Source organism: Phyllostomus hastatus, unplaced genomic scaffold (genome assembly GCF_019186645.2).
Source record: "Phyllostomus hastatus isolate PE091 unplaced genomic scaffold, TTU_PhHast_1.1 phas_scaffold_46, whole genome shotgun sequence".
Classification (NCBI taxonomy): domain Eukaryota; kingdom Metazoa; phylum Chordata; class Mammalia; order Chiroptera; family Phyllostomidae; genus Phyllostomus; species Phyllostomus hastatus.
The window spans coordinates 21,036,678-21,050,830 of NW_025334032.1; the positions used below are offsets into that span (position 1 = coordinate 21,036,678).

General features: G+C 38.6%; 1 protein-coding gene across 2 annotated transcripts; it reads right to left on the reverse strand.

Moving 5' to 3' along the window:
- Positions 1–243: 243 nt before the first annotated feature.
- VDAC3 (voltage dependent anion channel 3) lies at positions 244–12,992 on the reverse strand. 2 transcript variants are annotated; one of them, XM_045821693.1, is made up of 10 exons: positions 12,796–12,992; positions 10,387–10,455; positions 9,500–9,549; positions 8,374–8,376; positions 6,526–6,678; positions 5,091–5,143; positions 3,469–3,696; positions 2,049–2,199; positions 1,213–1,270; positions 244–775 (listed from the first exon to the last, which is right to left on the reverse strand). In XM_045821693.1, the coding sequence occupies exons 2-10, from the start codon at positions 10,451–10,453 to the stop codon at positions 684–686; spliced, it is 855 nt and encodes a 284-aa protein (XP_045677649.1). In that variant the 5' UTR covers positions 10,454–10,455; positions 12,796–12,992; the 3' UTR covers positions 244–683. The 2 variants fall into 2 exon arrangements, with proteins under 2 accessions (XP_045677649.1, XP_045677650.1); XM_045821694.1 differs by lacking the exon at positions 8,374–8,376.
- Between the last annotated feature and the right edge of the window lie 1,161 nt (positions 12,993–14,153).

The following is a 14,153-nucleotide window of genomic DNA, read 5'->3' on the forward strand; positions in this document are numbered from 1 at the left end:
TCACACCGCTATAGGAAGGAAGTACCTCAACAGGTGAGCTTCTGCCCAGAAGAACAAAACTCAGTTTCACGCTTCAGCCTGAGTGCAGAGAAGCGATAAGAAGTAAACTAAAGTGAAAGGGCTAGGCAATGGTATAGATATTTTAGACATACCACTTTAGGCATAAATCCATCTATGAAAGTATTTTTCAAAGCAAATCACACCAAATATAAGCAAGCCACCACTATCAAGTCAGATGAGTGATTATTTTCAAATGTGATGGGTTTATTTTATTTTGTTCTGATGCAAAACCAAAGACTCTACTACAGCACAGAGATCAATATATTAAAAGGTCATGAAAAAGTAGTGTGGGACATGCAGGACGTGATATACAAACTGGAGGATCAGGTTATTTCCTTTACAACATGACTCTACACTGTCGCTGAGGATCACATTTAAAATAATACTGTGGAGCTGAACTGAAATGTGGCACAGGTATGACAACTTCCAGGCATGCCTTCCAGCACCTCCCTTAGGATGGACTCATGATCTCTAGACTTCAGTGTGCGGGAGGATTACAATTCTTTGGAAGAATAAAAAGTTCACACTTTTGAAATTTCAGAGAAGAATTTTAAGGCCAAAACATAGTGGGTTCATTTCTCTTCATCTCCGGGGAGAAATCTAATGCTTTATTCAAAACCTCATTAAGCTTCTAGTTCAAATCCCAACCCAACCTTGTGACCTCCTGCATTGAAGTTCTTTCCATCGATTAAAGCTGATAGGGTCAGTTTGACTCCTAGGAAGAAGAAAACACCACAATCACTTGTAACAACTATTACAATCAGATCTGCATTTTCTAGAAACAATGGGTGGAGTCAATGGCATGGATTACAGCTGGGTGCAAGAGTTATAAGCATACAGCTATTACTGAAGTTAACACAGGGTTATCTGTAATCATCTGATCTGTACTGAGTAAAGCCTAATCATGGCAAACTTTATTTGGAGTTCAGGTTAAGAATAATAAGTGATCAACCAAACTTACAAGCCAGGGTGACCAAGTTATAGTTAGAAATACATAAAATGTTTTTAAGCAAAAGTACTTGATTTATTTTACTTTGTATGAACAAACAAATGTTACAAAATGGCCTGAATAAGGCAACAGTGATTGTAGGTTGTTTTACCAGTTATTTTCATTATTCCTCTATCACCGTCTACCCCAACTCCTTTACTTACCTGGTCGAAGACTCTGAGTATAACCCAATCCAATCAGGCTGGCATTATTTACTTTAGCCTAAGGTTAGGGGATGAAACAAACAGTAAGAAAACAGTCAATTTTATAACTTATAAGTCCAGTATGACCACTTCATGCATCTGATTTCCAAGCTAAAGCACCTTAGGGCCGATCTAGAATGCATGAAACTGAAAATTTAATTAATAAGAAGATAAATCTTTTAAGGGACCTTGAGAATGTAGGCTTAGAGGAAATATTTTTAAAACACTGTGCAGCCAAATATCCCTGTGTACTAAATTCTTTGAGATACCAGTTTACAACCTCTCACAGTGGTTAGAACATGAACTCTGGTGAGAGACAGACCTAGCTCAAATCTTGGCACTGCCACTTAATTGTGTGACCTTGGATAAGCTACCTGACCTAAGCCTCAGTTCCCTCATCTGTAAAACGGGGATGAGGACACTACCCACCACCTATGGTAGTTGTGAGAATTAAATGAAATAATACATGTAAAGCCTTTAGCACAGTATCTGATATTTAAGAGCGCAATCAGTGTTATTAAGAATTACTAACACCAACAGGAAGAGTAACCAAATCTCATGAATTTATAGATAAAATTTGGGGGCCAAAGAGAGAAAATGACTTGAGAAAGTCAAACACAGGAGGAATTAGGACTAGAACCCAATTTCCTAACTTCAAATGTAACACTCCTTTCACTATACAATGACTAGCTCATTCAAGTTAATAAAGAACACGCAAACTACAACCACACCACAGCTTTCATCACTAACTCAGGTGAAAGCCTAAGAGCAGACACAGTCTGGTAGAACATCCTTACAGAGAGAGAAGTTCTACAATCCAACTTGTATTTAGCAGCGATGCCAAAGCGGGTGTTGTTACTGCCAGCTGTCCAGGCAAGGTTTATTGATGTTTCAATCTTCTCATTAACCTTCTGGTAGATAGACCCTCCAAATTCAGTGCCATCATTCCTGTTTTCATGGTATAAGAAAAAGTCATAAACATCCAATTTGTACCACTGTTAATGATATGGAAAATGTTAAAACTATCAAAACAAGGATATCACTTTGCAACTATAGGTTTCAGCAAACTTCTGGCATAAATGATTTCCAAATAAAATAAGGAACTAAATCTAGTTATGTAATTTAACCACCTTATTAAAATGCAGTTAACACTCAATTAATTTACTTGGCTTCTCCACATGACATAAACTACTTAGTCACAATTAAGTTATGCACAAAGGCAGACACCTCAGGTGAATATGACCTATAGGTCTCTCTGAGATGTTCACAGATCTTATAAACTTCAACAAAGATTCCACAGAAATATATACATAGTGGCACAAGTATAGGAAGCATGCCAATTCTGGATTTCATTTAAAACAGAGTCCTAGAATCAGAAAGCACCCTCCCTACAAAACCTAGAGGCACTGCTCCAGAGAAGTACCTAAACTGCTTCAAGGCATCCTAGAAGTTAGTCCCTGAGTCTTCATGGTTTTCCTGATGAATACTTTTTTCATCAATTTTAATGCCACTGCCCATACCACTGCATGACTTTCTTCTAGTCAGCATAAGTGGATTAGAATGTCTAGTGAAGAGAAATAAGGAACACTTCAAAAATACACAGCTCATCCCTTGCTTTCTCTTCATAGTAGAATAGCAATGCCTAGTAGCCCACGACATAAAACTTAGAAGTTCAAATTCATTTCACCAATGGGTTGCAGCCTACAGAACTGAACCCAGAATTGCTTTAAGGATCTGCTACTTCTGACCAAAGGTCAGTGAAAACCTCCAGGGAATTACAGGGGATGTTCCAGAATGCTCAGGTCAATTAGGCAGTTGTTCTTCATGCTCCAAACAGACCTACTTCCAAACACTGCCAAGCTGCGTAGGACGCCAGAGAAAACTGGAACATCTCCAAAGGATCCCTTATATCAGGAGGTGACCCATGGCCTGGGCGCTCTCCATCCCAATGCTTCTTCTACAGATTCTAGAACTTCAAAGAGTTTGCGGTAGGGGCTGAGAAGCCAGTAACTACCAGCAGCACAGCACAACACACCAAGTGCACTAATCTCTGGCAATGTTTTGCTGACTATAAAAACAGTGCAGTGAGGTCGGATGTCCTCCAACGCATATTAAATGCAATTACCATCACTTGTAACCTTCTCAACATGCTAATGGCTACCAACTTTTTGGGCGACTGCACTGGCACTAAAGAAGGAATCAGTTATAAATACTCACACATGAGTGTGCAGCTGGAAGTCTGCAGCCTTGTAACCCAGGGCAAAATTATTCTGTGACAGTTTGGATTTGGCCGTGTCAAAACTCATCTGATAGCCAGCAAGCCAGCCTTCAAAGGCTAATACAGCCCAGCCGTAGATGGTTGGGCCAGAAAAATCTATATCAACATTACTGCCAAGACTGAAACAATCCCGTTTATAAGAGGCCTTCAATTTCCCACTCTTCTTTCTGTGAAAAACAAACACAACACAATGTAAACAATGGGAGTTTCTACCACTGTCCAGGAATCTTTAGGATAAGATCCTGGACTCTTTCCCCCAGTGGTAGATGGCACACATATAGCAAAAATGTTTCAAATGACTTAGTATTAGAATATATGTACTATTTTTACCTATTCCTCACTATAAGGTCAAATGATAGGGTATTTCATGATTTCTTGAAAGTATGAACAAAGTTATAAAAAGGAATAAGGTATTTCAGTACCAATTAATAATGTGAATACACATGGATCATGATAAGCTAAATTCCTTTAAATATTTCCAAATTCCCAAATGCTACAAAAGGTAACAACACCCAAGCCACTTCACTTTTAACTTGTTAACCTATCATGAATAGAAGTTTACTTTTTTTTAATGCTCTTTGGTAAGCATATTTATTTTCCTTAGGGTGAGTATCTTCTTGTTAGACAGATGAAAGAAAGTATGCATTTTTGAAGGACAATGCTGAAATCCATTCTTAATAATCCTATTCTGTTCCAATCAGGCCTCTGATGAGAGAATGTGTGTCCTGAACATCACTCAAGTTATGGCAGGAAGGACACACCTGTTGTTACAGCTAAGAAATGCTATTCTGCCTTTATCTAGCACCTTTGTCCTTCTGATAGCCTTGGCCCATGATAGGCAGATAAGAAACATTATCATCTCCATTTTTTAGAAGAAACTGAAGCAGAAATGTTGGGAGGAGTTATACAGGATAAGAAAGAAAGTCAATAGCAGAACTACTTGTGATAATGTTCTACAGCCAGGAGATTACACTGTTTTCTTAAGAAACTCTCAGCAAAATACCACCTACATGAATCTTTAGAATAGCTTAAGAAATATCTAATCTCAAACCTTTCTAGTTACTAAACTTTTCCTACTATGTGCCTCTTTGGACTAGCTTTATGTTTTCGTTCATCTGATCAATTTTTTTTTTAAAGATTTATTTATTTATTTATGTATTTACAGACAGAGGGGAAGGGAGAGAGAAAGAGAGGGAGAGGAAACATCAGTGTGTGGTTGCCTCTTGTATACCCCCACTGGGGACCTGGACTGCAACCCAGACATATGCCTTGACTGGGAATCGAACCAGCAACCCTTTGGTTCACAGGCCAGTACTCAATCCACTGAGCTACACCAGCCAGGGCTTTCAAATCAATTTTCAAATAAAAATTTTACCTTCCTCAAGGGAGTCTTCCTTTCTCTTTACTGCATACACAAGGTCTCTCATAGAGAGAGGCCTTGCCTGAGGGCAACCCTCCTAAAGCTCTTCTTCTGCATCAAAACTTTTTATTTCAACTCCCTATCTTAAAACCTCCTTATAAGCTAAAAAAACACTTCAGAAATCATGGTTTGGATAATTACCCTGTGTTCGGTACAAATATGGTATCAAGAGTAAGTTTCAACCCTTCGGCCAACTGAAAAATAAAGATTTAAAATTAATAATTAATAACTTTTAATTCTTATTTTGACTCAATAAACCAATTCTAAAGTTTTCTCAAACTTCCTAACAAAAAAAGTCATCAAAGACAAATATTTGTATTTAATAAATTACCTCTTCACCCTTCCCTGTTTCTTTATCCCCCTCCCTCCCCCCAGGCTTCATCATCATGATTCCTTCACCAAAACACAGGTTAAACTATAAAGGTCAAATTCTCTTCCAGCCAGTAACGTAAATCACAACACAGAAACAACAAAATCCCAACACAACTAAATAATATTGATATTCTCTTAAAATTTATTGGTTAGTAAGACAAACTGATTTAATAAGCCAACTTATTTATTCAGCTACCCGTTTATACTACCTGTATATGGTAATGTGCATATAGACAGACCTTGAAACATAGTGCCCTGTACATAGTAGACCCTTCACAAATACCTGACAGATTTTCTCTTGGGAAACATTATAGAACTTTAGAAACATTTTTCTGTGGAGCTGATTTTGCAATGCTTACAAGATAAAATTAAAACTAAATCACTGCAAATAGTTTGGTCTGCCCAGCAGCAGCTCAGATGTATTAGGTTGACCAAAAAGTATGTTTACTGTTTTAGGTAAAAAATACATTTTTCATTTTCACCAATAACTTTATTGATTTAGATATTTTGAGTATGTCAGCTATCTCCCGCTATTGGCTTCTAGTGGGCAGAGGCCAGGGATGCTGCTAAACACCCTCCAATACATAAGACAGCCCCACAAATAATTATTTGGCCAAAATGTCAATTGTACCAAGAAACTTGACAAACCACTTTTGACACATTCGATTAATCACAGCACTTTCTCCACACACTGCACAAATCCTTTTTTGCATTTCAGTTGCAATTTTACCTTTCTTGAAATAATAAAGCATAATATGCCAAAAATGTTGCATTACCTTCTTCCATCTTCAATATTAAAATGGCTGCACAAAAATTCATCAATTTTGGTAAGTTTTTAAAAAAAATGCAGGCTTATATGACAGCTGTCACAAAACAATTTAACAAAATTGTCTTAAATGAAGTTAAAGACAACTAAGCACTACTAGAGCCATCGTGCAGGAAAACCTAAATGAACTTTTCGGCCAACCCAATATAACAGAGTAAATAGAAAAATTCAGAAAAAAAATAAAGAGTGATAATTATGTAGTCACAAAGCCTTACTTTCTAGAAACATAAGACATACCAAAGAAGGCCATGTACAAAGAAAAAATATGGCTACTGGATAGGTTGTAAGATCTCGTTCAGATTATATTTTGAGGTCTGTTCATCATCTTATCTGCAAGATAAATTTAACATACAAATAACTTCTAATGCTTTCTTTTACCTTATTCTCCCAAGAGATTTCTGTTCCAAGAGTATTGTCTGTGTTCCATTTTTGGGTGAAGGTAAGTCCATAGTTACAGACCTTATATTTGGTCTCTAGGTTGCCTGAAGCTTTCCCTGTATCAGTATAGGCATGACCAGAAGTAGAAAATTCCTAAGCAATAAAAAAACAACTACTTCAAAGGGAGCTCATCAAATAGAAAAGATCATTTCAGAAAGCAATGTTCAGTGCACTACACACCAGTATGATCAATGTTGTACCACCGCCCTCCTCTACAGCAACTTAGCGCCTGCTTTCCTTCTTTCTTTCCAATCTCTAAATATGTTAAACAGTTTTAGATCTCTCCTCCATTACTCTACCTCTCTTACTGGTATTTTTTGTTTTGTATACTCTTACTAAATGGAAATCTTAAATTCTCTCCTTTAAAAGAGAAATATCCTCACTGAAAATAATGCCTTCACTAAAAAAGCAGAAATAGAGAAACTTGAACATTTTACTTCCAAGGCCTAAAACAGATGATCAGTTCTCTACCATCATTAGAAACCATTAGTTAATTTTAAAGTCCTTAAAAATTCCCAAATCAGAAGACGCACTAGCCTCCCTCCTCCCTTTTAATAAGACCAGAACTCTATCACTTTTTTAAATTTTATTTTTATTGTAATAAAATACATAATATAAAATGTACAATTTTAACCATTTTAAGTGTAGAGTTCAGTGGCATTTAATACATTCATTGTTAGGAAAACTTTATTACTTTTGTCCACAAAACTATCTATAAAACTTTAAGCACAATTTTATTATTTGAAAGTGTCTATCCATTTTTTATAACAAAATGCAAAGTCATAACTTATCCCTCTTTCTCCCTTCTCCACCTATCTTTTTAAAGTGCTTTCTATCAAAGAGTTACTATGAGTGCCTTAAAATAGATCCCCTTCTGACTTAGATGTCATTTCAGTCATATGACAAGAAGCTAGGAGAAAAAGATATCCTTCCAGGGGGAAGCAAACAGCCAACACCTGTCACTGACAATTATGAACTGTCAAGAAAAAACCATTCTGATGGGCCCTGTTTTTGAAGAGCATCTCTGAAATGCTGTCAGACCTGAGCAGTTTCATTTCACTGCCTGCAACATGAACCCTCCTTGACCAAATACCATGCTCCCTAACTCTGGTTCTAGGCTGATGAAACAACTGGAAAACTCTGATCTGTTTATCAACACCACACAGAAAGTTTTCAAAGAAAATATCATGCTGCACACTTAGGGCAAGGCCTTAGTGAAAAATGATAAAAAGCTAACCATGTTTAACAGTTCACACAATTAGTTAATTTGACTGGTGTGTTCTTCTAGTTTCTAGTAGATCCAACTACCCACTGCTTTATTTTTTACATTTACCTTTCATAAACTTGGAAGTACAGCAAATATAAACCTTAATTTTAGTGCTCAAAATCAAGGTAAAAGAGTAGTCAGTCTACTTTTCTTCCTTATGACCATTATTTCTTAGTTTGAAGCTCTGTCAAAAGTTTAAAATACCAGAGATATGACTCTCAAGAGAAGGCTACTATTTTTCTAAGTTCAGTTCCAAGCTTATAATTGCTTTTGTCCAATTTCATAATTAGATCAAACAGTGCAAAACATATTTACAACATGCACATAACATCTACAGCTCTACATTAAATGCTAGAAAGCAACAAAACAATCTTAAAAATGTTACTGTTAAATAGATGGCATACAATAAAAATATCAAAGTGCAATAAATGTGAAGCAGTGGATATAATTTATCATGAATCATTACCAGGAACCAAAGCAGCCATAAAAATAAGTACACAAATGTGCTTTGTTTTTCTTACCATCTGAATGAATATTCCCACACCACAGCAGCATGAAAGGGAGGTAAAATTTTAGTTGATGGTTTTTGCAGAACAAACCTGACTTGAGCAAATTCTGAAACCCTACTCAAAATGAGTGTAACATTTCTACTTTAACAGAACGACATACAATACGCCCATCCTAGTAGGATAGTTGCGTATGTATTTATTCATCACTAGAAAACCCAGGGAAAGAATGATAGTGACAAACCATGATTATACCCAGTATGAGACAAAGTATCGTTAAGAATTCCACATGCCTCCTGCCCCTCTAATTAAATCAGTATATCTAGAAATAAAATTTGCACTGGTTTAAATAAGTAATACCAAAAAAGATACAGCAAATAAGGAGAAATCAGAATATGAGGTGAATGTATCGTTAGTTGCTGAAACTTCCTGAGTAAAAAACTCTGGTTAATGATGCTTTGAAAAATATGTACGCGTATCTTTGACTATATTCTTAATCTCCAGTAAAAAAAGACTTTATGAACATTAATAAAAACTGTACACTACAGCCCTGGCTGGCATAGCTCAGTGGATTAAGTGCGGGACTCGAACCAAAGTGTGGCAGGTTCGATTCCCAGCCAGGGTACATGCCTGGGTTGCAGGCCATAACCCCCAGCAACTGCACATTGATGTTTCTCTCCCTCTCTCTCTCTCTCCCCCTCCCTCCTTCCCTTCCCTCTCTAAAAATAAATAAATAAAATCTTTAAAAAAAAAAACCAAAAACCAAAAAAAAAAACACACTACACTAATTTCTGTGTGCATTTTATTTCTACATTTGCTTCAATTAATCATGGAGGGACAGACTAAAATTAATTTGTTCTTGTAAAAGGGTGACAAAACTTGCATGAACCCAGTACAACGAAGGTCAAGTTTTCAGTGCCGTATTTTGAGGGCATGACAACATGGCACACACTGTAAGGCCTACGTGGCTGAGTGAGGATTCTCACTGAAATCTGAGAGTGGGACGAAGCTGTCAGGAGGAGGGCACAGAGCCAAAAGTGCGCTGCTTCACATATCTAAGCTAAACATTGATTTTTAAACAGGTTCCTTCCAGTTAATCAGGCTACATCTACAGGCTACAGAAAATATATTAGGTACTTACCACTCCACTACATGACTTGGTTCTCAGGTCTATTTTGACCATGCCAAACCCTAGACGCACACACAAAAACACAGTAACTTAAAAATGTGACATTCACTCCAATTTTTGCAACTTAGAAACTATGAAAATAGTCCATAGTACCTTCCATATGGAAAACAGACAGTGTTCACTTTAGGTGAGAGTTTCAAGAGAAACTGAATTATAATGAAAAGCTTAAGCATAATTTTTAACCCCCTCAAAATACTAAACGTATGTTAAAATGGTAAGTTAAAGAACAAGTGATAAAGGAATATGTACTATTCTGAGAACCAGGATTACTAGAAAATACCATGCAGATATATACACAAGCTTAAAATATACACAATTAACATTACTAAATAAAATTTTTTTATTAGTTAATAAAAAAATCAAATGTGTACAACACAATAAGTTAAGTTTAAAGACTAAACTTTAAAAACTAAAAATAAATGTCCATTTGGATCAAAAAATATGTTACTGCAAAGTGGTCAAAAGTTGTGTCTTCACTCCCACAAAAACACTGCCATTATGTGGAGAAGGAAAAATGCACCCCTACTTTAAAGGTCACCAGGGCTAGCCAGAGAGGTATACATATTACAGATTTACATCATTTGGTTTTACAGATAATGTTAACTATGCGTGTGTGTGTGTGTGTGTGTGTATGTGTGTACACATATACACACACAATTGTTTGTAAAGCCTGTAGGACTCTACCTCTAAAAAATGAAGTCTAATAACCTGTTAATAGTTATCCCCTTAAACCTTGTGAGACACATTAATGTTACTTTACTTCATTTTGCCAGCACTGTATAACAGGCATTCAATATTAACCTTTAACCAAAATCGAACATTTACAAAACCATACTTACCATATCCTTTGTTGAAGACATCCTTGGCAGCCTTTCCTAGGTCACAGTAAGTTGGTGTGTTACACATATCTTATCAAGAAAAATGGGGACAATGGAATAAAAATAACCATTTAGTATTTATTCATCCTTTGTCCTTCTACTATTTAATGCTGTGAGAAGAGGTTTTCTCTTCCTTTGCATCATTAAAGCTTATACCCTAATGCAAGCAAAGCTGAGAAGGCATCCAGTTCCTTTAAAAGCTTTCCCAAAAAGGAGAATAAAAGGGTTTTTCCCAGGAAAGCCCAGAGGCCATCTTCATAATCACATTTCAAAGAAAAGAAATTTCCCATAGGCTGAAGGAGAAATGTGTTAATTTAACCTTCTTGCTTTAAGAAAAGGAAAATCTACATTAGAAAAACATTTTGTGGGCTGTTGTAAAGTCAAAGAGCTCTATTAGGCAACAAGGTAAATTTGTTAAGGAACTGTAAGCTTACACAGATGCATTAAAAATCTTCAGGGTTAATGTTTTTACCACTCTGAAATTTAGCTCTTAATTGTAAGAATTACCATACTAATTGAAATGTATTCACTTATCCAGAATATGCCCTCTCTCAAAGCTGTTCTTAAAATAAAGTGCTGTATCTTACCTATCAACCAGAAATAGGATAAAACCTACCTACAGTAATCTGCTTCCCCAAAATTGGTGTACACTCTAACGTTAAAGCCTTCAAAATTCAAAGGTGCCTTGACTTTTCATCTTGCCTACTTATATCCAGATTTTCTGCTGACATTATGGCTCTCATGTGGAAATTCTCAGTTCTGTTAACACTGCTGAACATACCATTCCTTTGCCCTGTTTGGGTGAAGGGAAATCTCCTGCAGCGGTCTCAAAAGCCACGTGTAAACAATTGCAAAACCACCTGAGACAGCCTCATTAGCCCCAATCACTATACCAGAAAATTCCAGAGCACCAGCTAGTCCTTGCGATTACTATGACTGAACTACCTGCACATTCAAACGAATGTGTACTTGTATTTAGCCTACATCTTAATCTGGCCTTCTGCTAAGTTTCTGCCTAAACCATCACACCTGAACATAACATACACTTATGATGCGCTTCTTAATTGTGAATTGATTAAAATTTTGTTTCTTTACCTAAGCCTGTCAAATACGGCATTATATGTTAAGGGAACAGTGTAATACACACCCACCCACACACACGGTGAGAGGGAAAGAGTAAGAAAAGATGAAAAGGGTCAGGATAAGTGCACTGACTCATACCACAATAAAACCTTATTCTAAGTCACAAGCTTCAGAGTTCACTTCCAGAGCAATTATTTTACAATTCAGCTCTTTGTATTCAAACGATCAATTCTATACATTTTACGCTTTGCCAACTGCAATCTGGTGTAATTTTTTATGATCACACCTGATGCTGGTATGTTAAAATTTTACCAGAAGACTATAATTTGGGAAGGTAAGTATAGAAAACAGGCACTATACATTCACATAGAAATGTTGAGGCTTTACAGTCTGGTTTTTCACCTCCTGACCAAAGAACAAGTGCATTTAAATGTTTAGAAACATCCATCCGGGGACTCATCACAATCTTTCAGCATTCTGCCTTCTTTTCAAAAACCACTGTCAGACATTTGCAAAAGTCGTGCAGCTGGTTTAGTTTACTAACTGATCTCAGTTCTGCCTGGTTCAAGCTTACTTTTACAGGCCCACGACTCTGATGGGACACGACACGCACGACTGGTATGATCAAGCAAAAAATCGAAAAGACACAGAGACTTCACGTTACTCGAGGGTAAAGCTATCATCACATGTGTCTATTAGCTCTACAAAACGCACTTGTTGTTAAAGCCATGCATAACGTACCGAGGTTGCATTAGATGCAATCGGGGGAAGGGAGGGCGTTCACTAGGTAATACTACTTTGTTCAATAACCACACAGTCAGTAAAGACCCTGATTTGTTCCTCATTTCTCCTATTTAAGTTGCACTTACAGCATCCCCCCTTTGGCGGTGAGTGGAAGGCTCCCCTAATGCTGAACAATTCCTGACAGGAAGCTGGGAGCAGGGAGTGGGTTGGGGGTTCGATGACCCAACTTCCCCAGAAACCAACCTCCTCTCTGGCCTGACACCTGGAAACAAAGTCCCGTGGGCACACCCAAAGGAGGGAGAGTCAAGGCTCAGCGCTCGCGGAGCCGCCCGCCCCGAGGGTGCGGCGGCTCCATCACCTGAAGCGGCCAGGGGAGCAAGGTCCCTTTTGCCGTCCGCGGCCCGGCCCGGCCCGCCGCGCCCCGTTGGGCTGCTCTCTCCCTCCCGACCCCTCCGCAGGCTTGCCTCTCGTCGGGCCCCAGTATCGGTGGTGACAGACAGCCCCAGCACCCCCAACCCGGCCCGCAGACTCGGCTCTCCTCACCTCCACCCAGAGAGCAGGTACTCCGCTAGGGCAACGCTGAAGGTCTTCAACCAACGCCGTCCGCGCCTGCGCGGCCTTACTCCCCCTGCGGCGCCTGCGCGCCCTTGCCTCCCTCCGCGCCGCGTAAGCGCCGTGGTGTCACACCGGGGTCGCGCGCCGCGGATCTGCGTGCGGAGAGGGACAGCTGGAGCGAACCAACACCACCAACTGTCTGGTGTGCGCGCGTGCGCGGCAGAACCCGGCACGCAGGTGCCCAGGGCAAATATTGACGCCAGGCGGGAGAAGCCTGGGGGAATCGCACCTTTATTCCTGAAGGGGCTCGCTCTCGCGAGAACGCTGGGAGGTTACTAGTTACTGTTGTCACGGAAGGGGCCGCGGGGAAGACGAGCGGAGGGGTTGTGGTACTCTGCTGGTGGATGCTAGGGCCTGGCGCGTCTGACCCTGGCCTTTTCGTTCCCTGACGGATGTTTTGCAGAGCTTTATGGGAAAGTCGACGACTGACTAAAATTCAAGAATGTGACCCATATGTCATCTCACCTTAAGGATGAGAAAACACAAGCCCCGAGGGATGCGAGTGACGTCATGTATTCAAGACACACTGGCAGCCGTAGGTAGATTATTATTCAAAAGGAGAGAGAGGGAGGGAAACCTCTTTAGAGAAGAATACCAGCTAATGTAGAAGAAATTGTAGAAATATTGTAGAAAATCATCACTGTGGAACCACCACCAATTGATTCAGGCAAAAATTATCAGTGGATGCAGAATGGTTGAGGATATTTATGCCGTTTCAAAGTATCACCATCAGATTACTAAAGAGAAAAGAGAACCTTTACATCAAAGAAATCAGACTGACATCATGTGCTCCCTGATGTGATGCACGGAGGACAGAACGATCATTATTCTTGCCAAAAGTATGCAATTTGTCTCTGTTCATGAGGAAACAAACTCAAATTGAGGGACATTCTGCAAAACAACTGCCCAGTCTCTTTAAAAATGTAAATTTCATAAAACAAAGAAAAAGACTATTGAACTGTTCTAAATTAAAGGAGATGAAAAATATACTAAAAGCAATGTGACCCCCAATTGTACCCTGGATAAACAACAACAAACCTCAGCTATTGAGGAACATTATTGGGACAATTTGAATGTAAAGTATGTTTGAATTGCAACAATGTGAAATTTTCTGAGAACAATAACTGTATCTTGGTTATGTCGACAGGACATTGGTTTTAGGAGACACATACTAAAGTACTTAGGAGTGAAATAGCATGTGTCTGCAACTGACTCAAAAGGGCAAGAAAAAGACAACAAAGGTACAAAATGTTAACCAATTGATGAATCTAGGTAGAAGATATGTG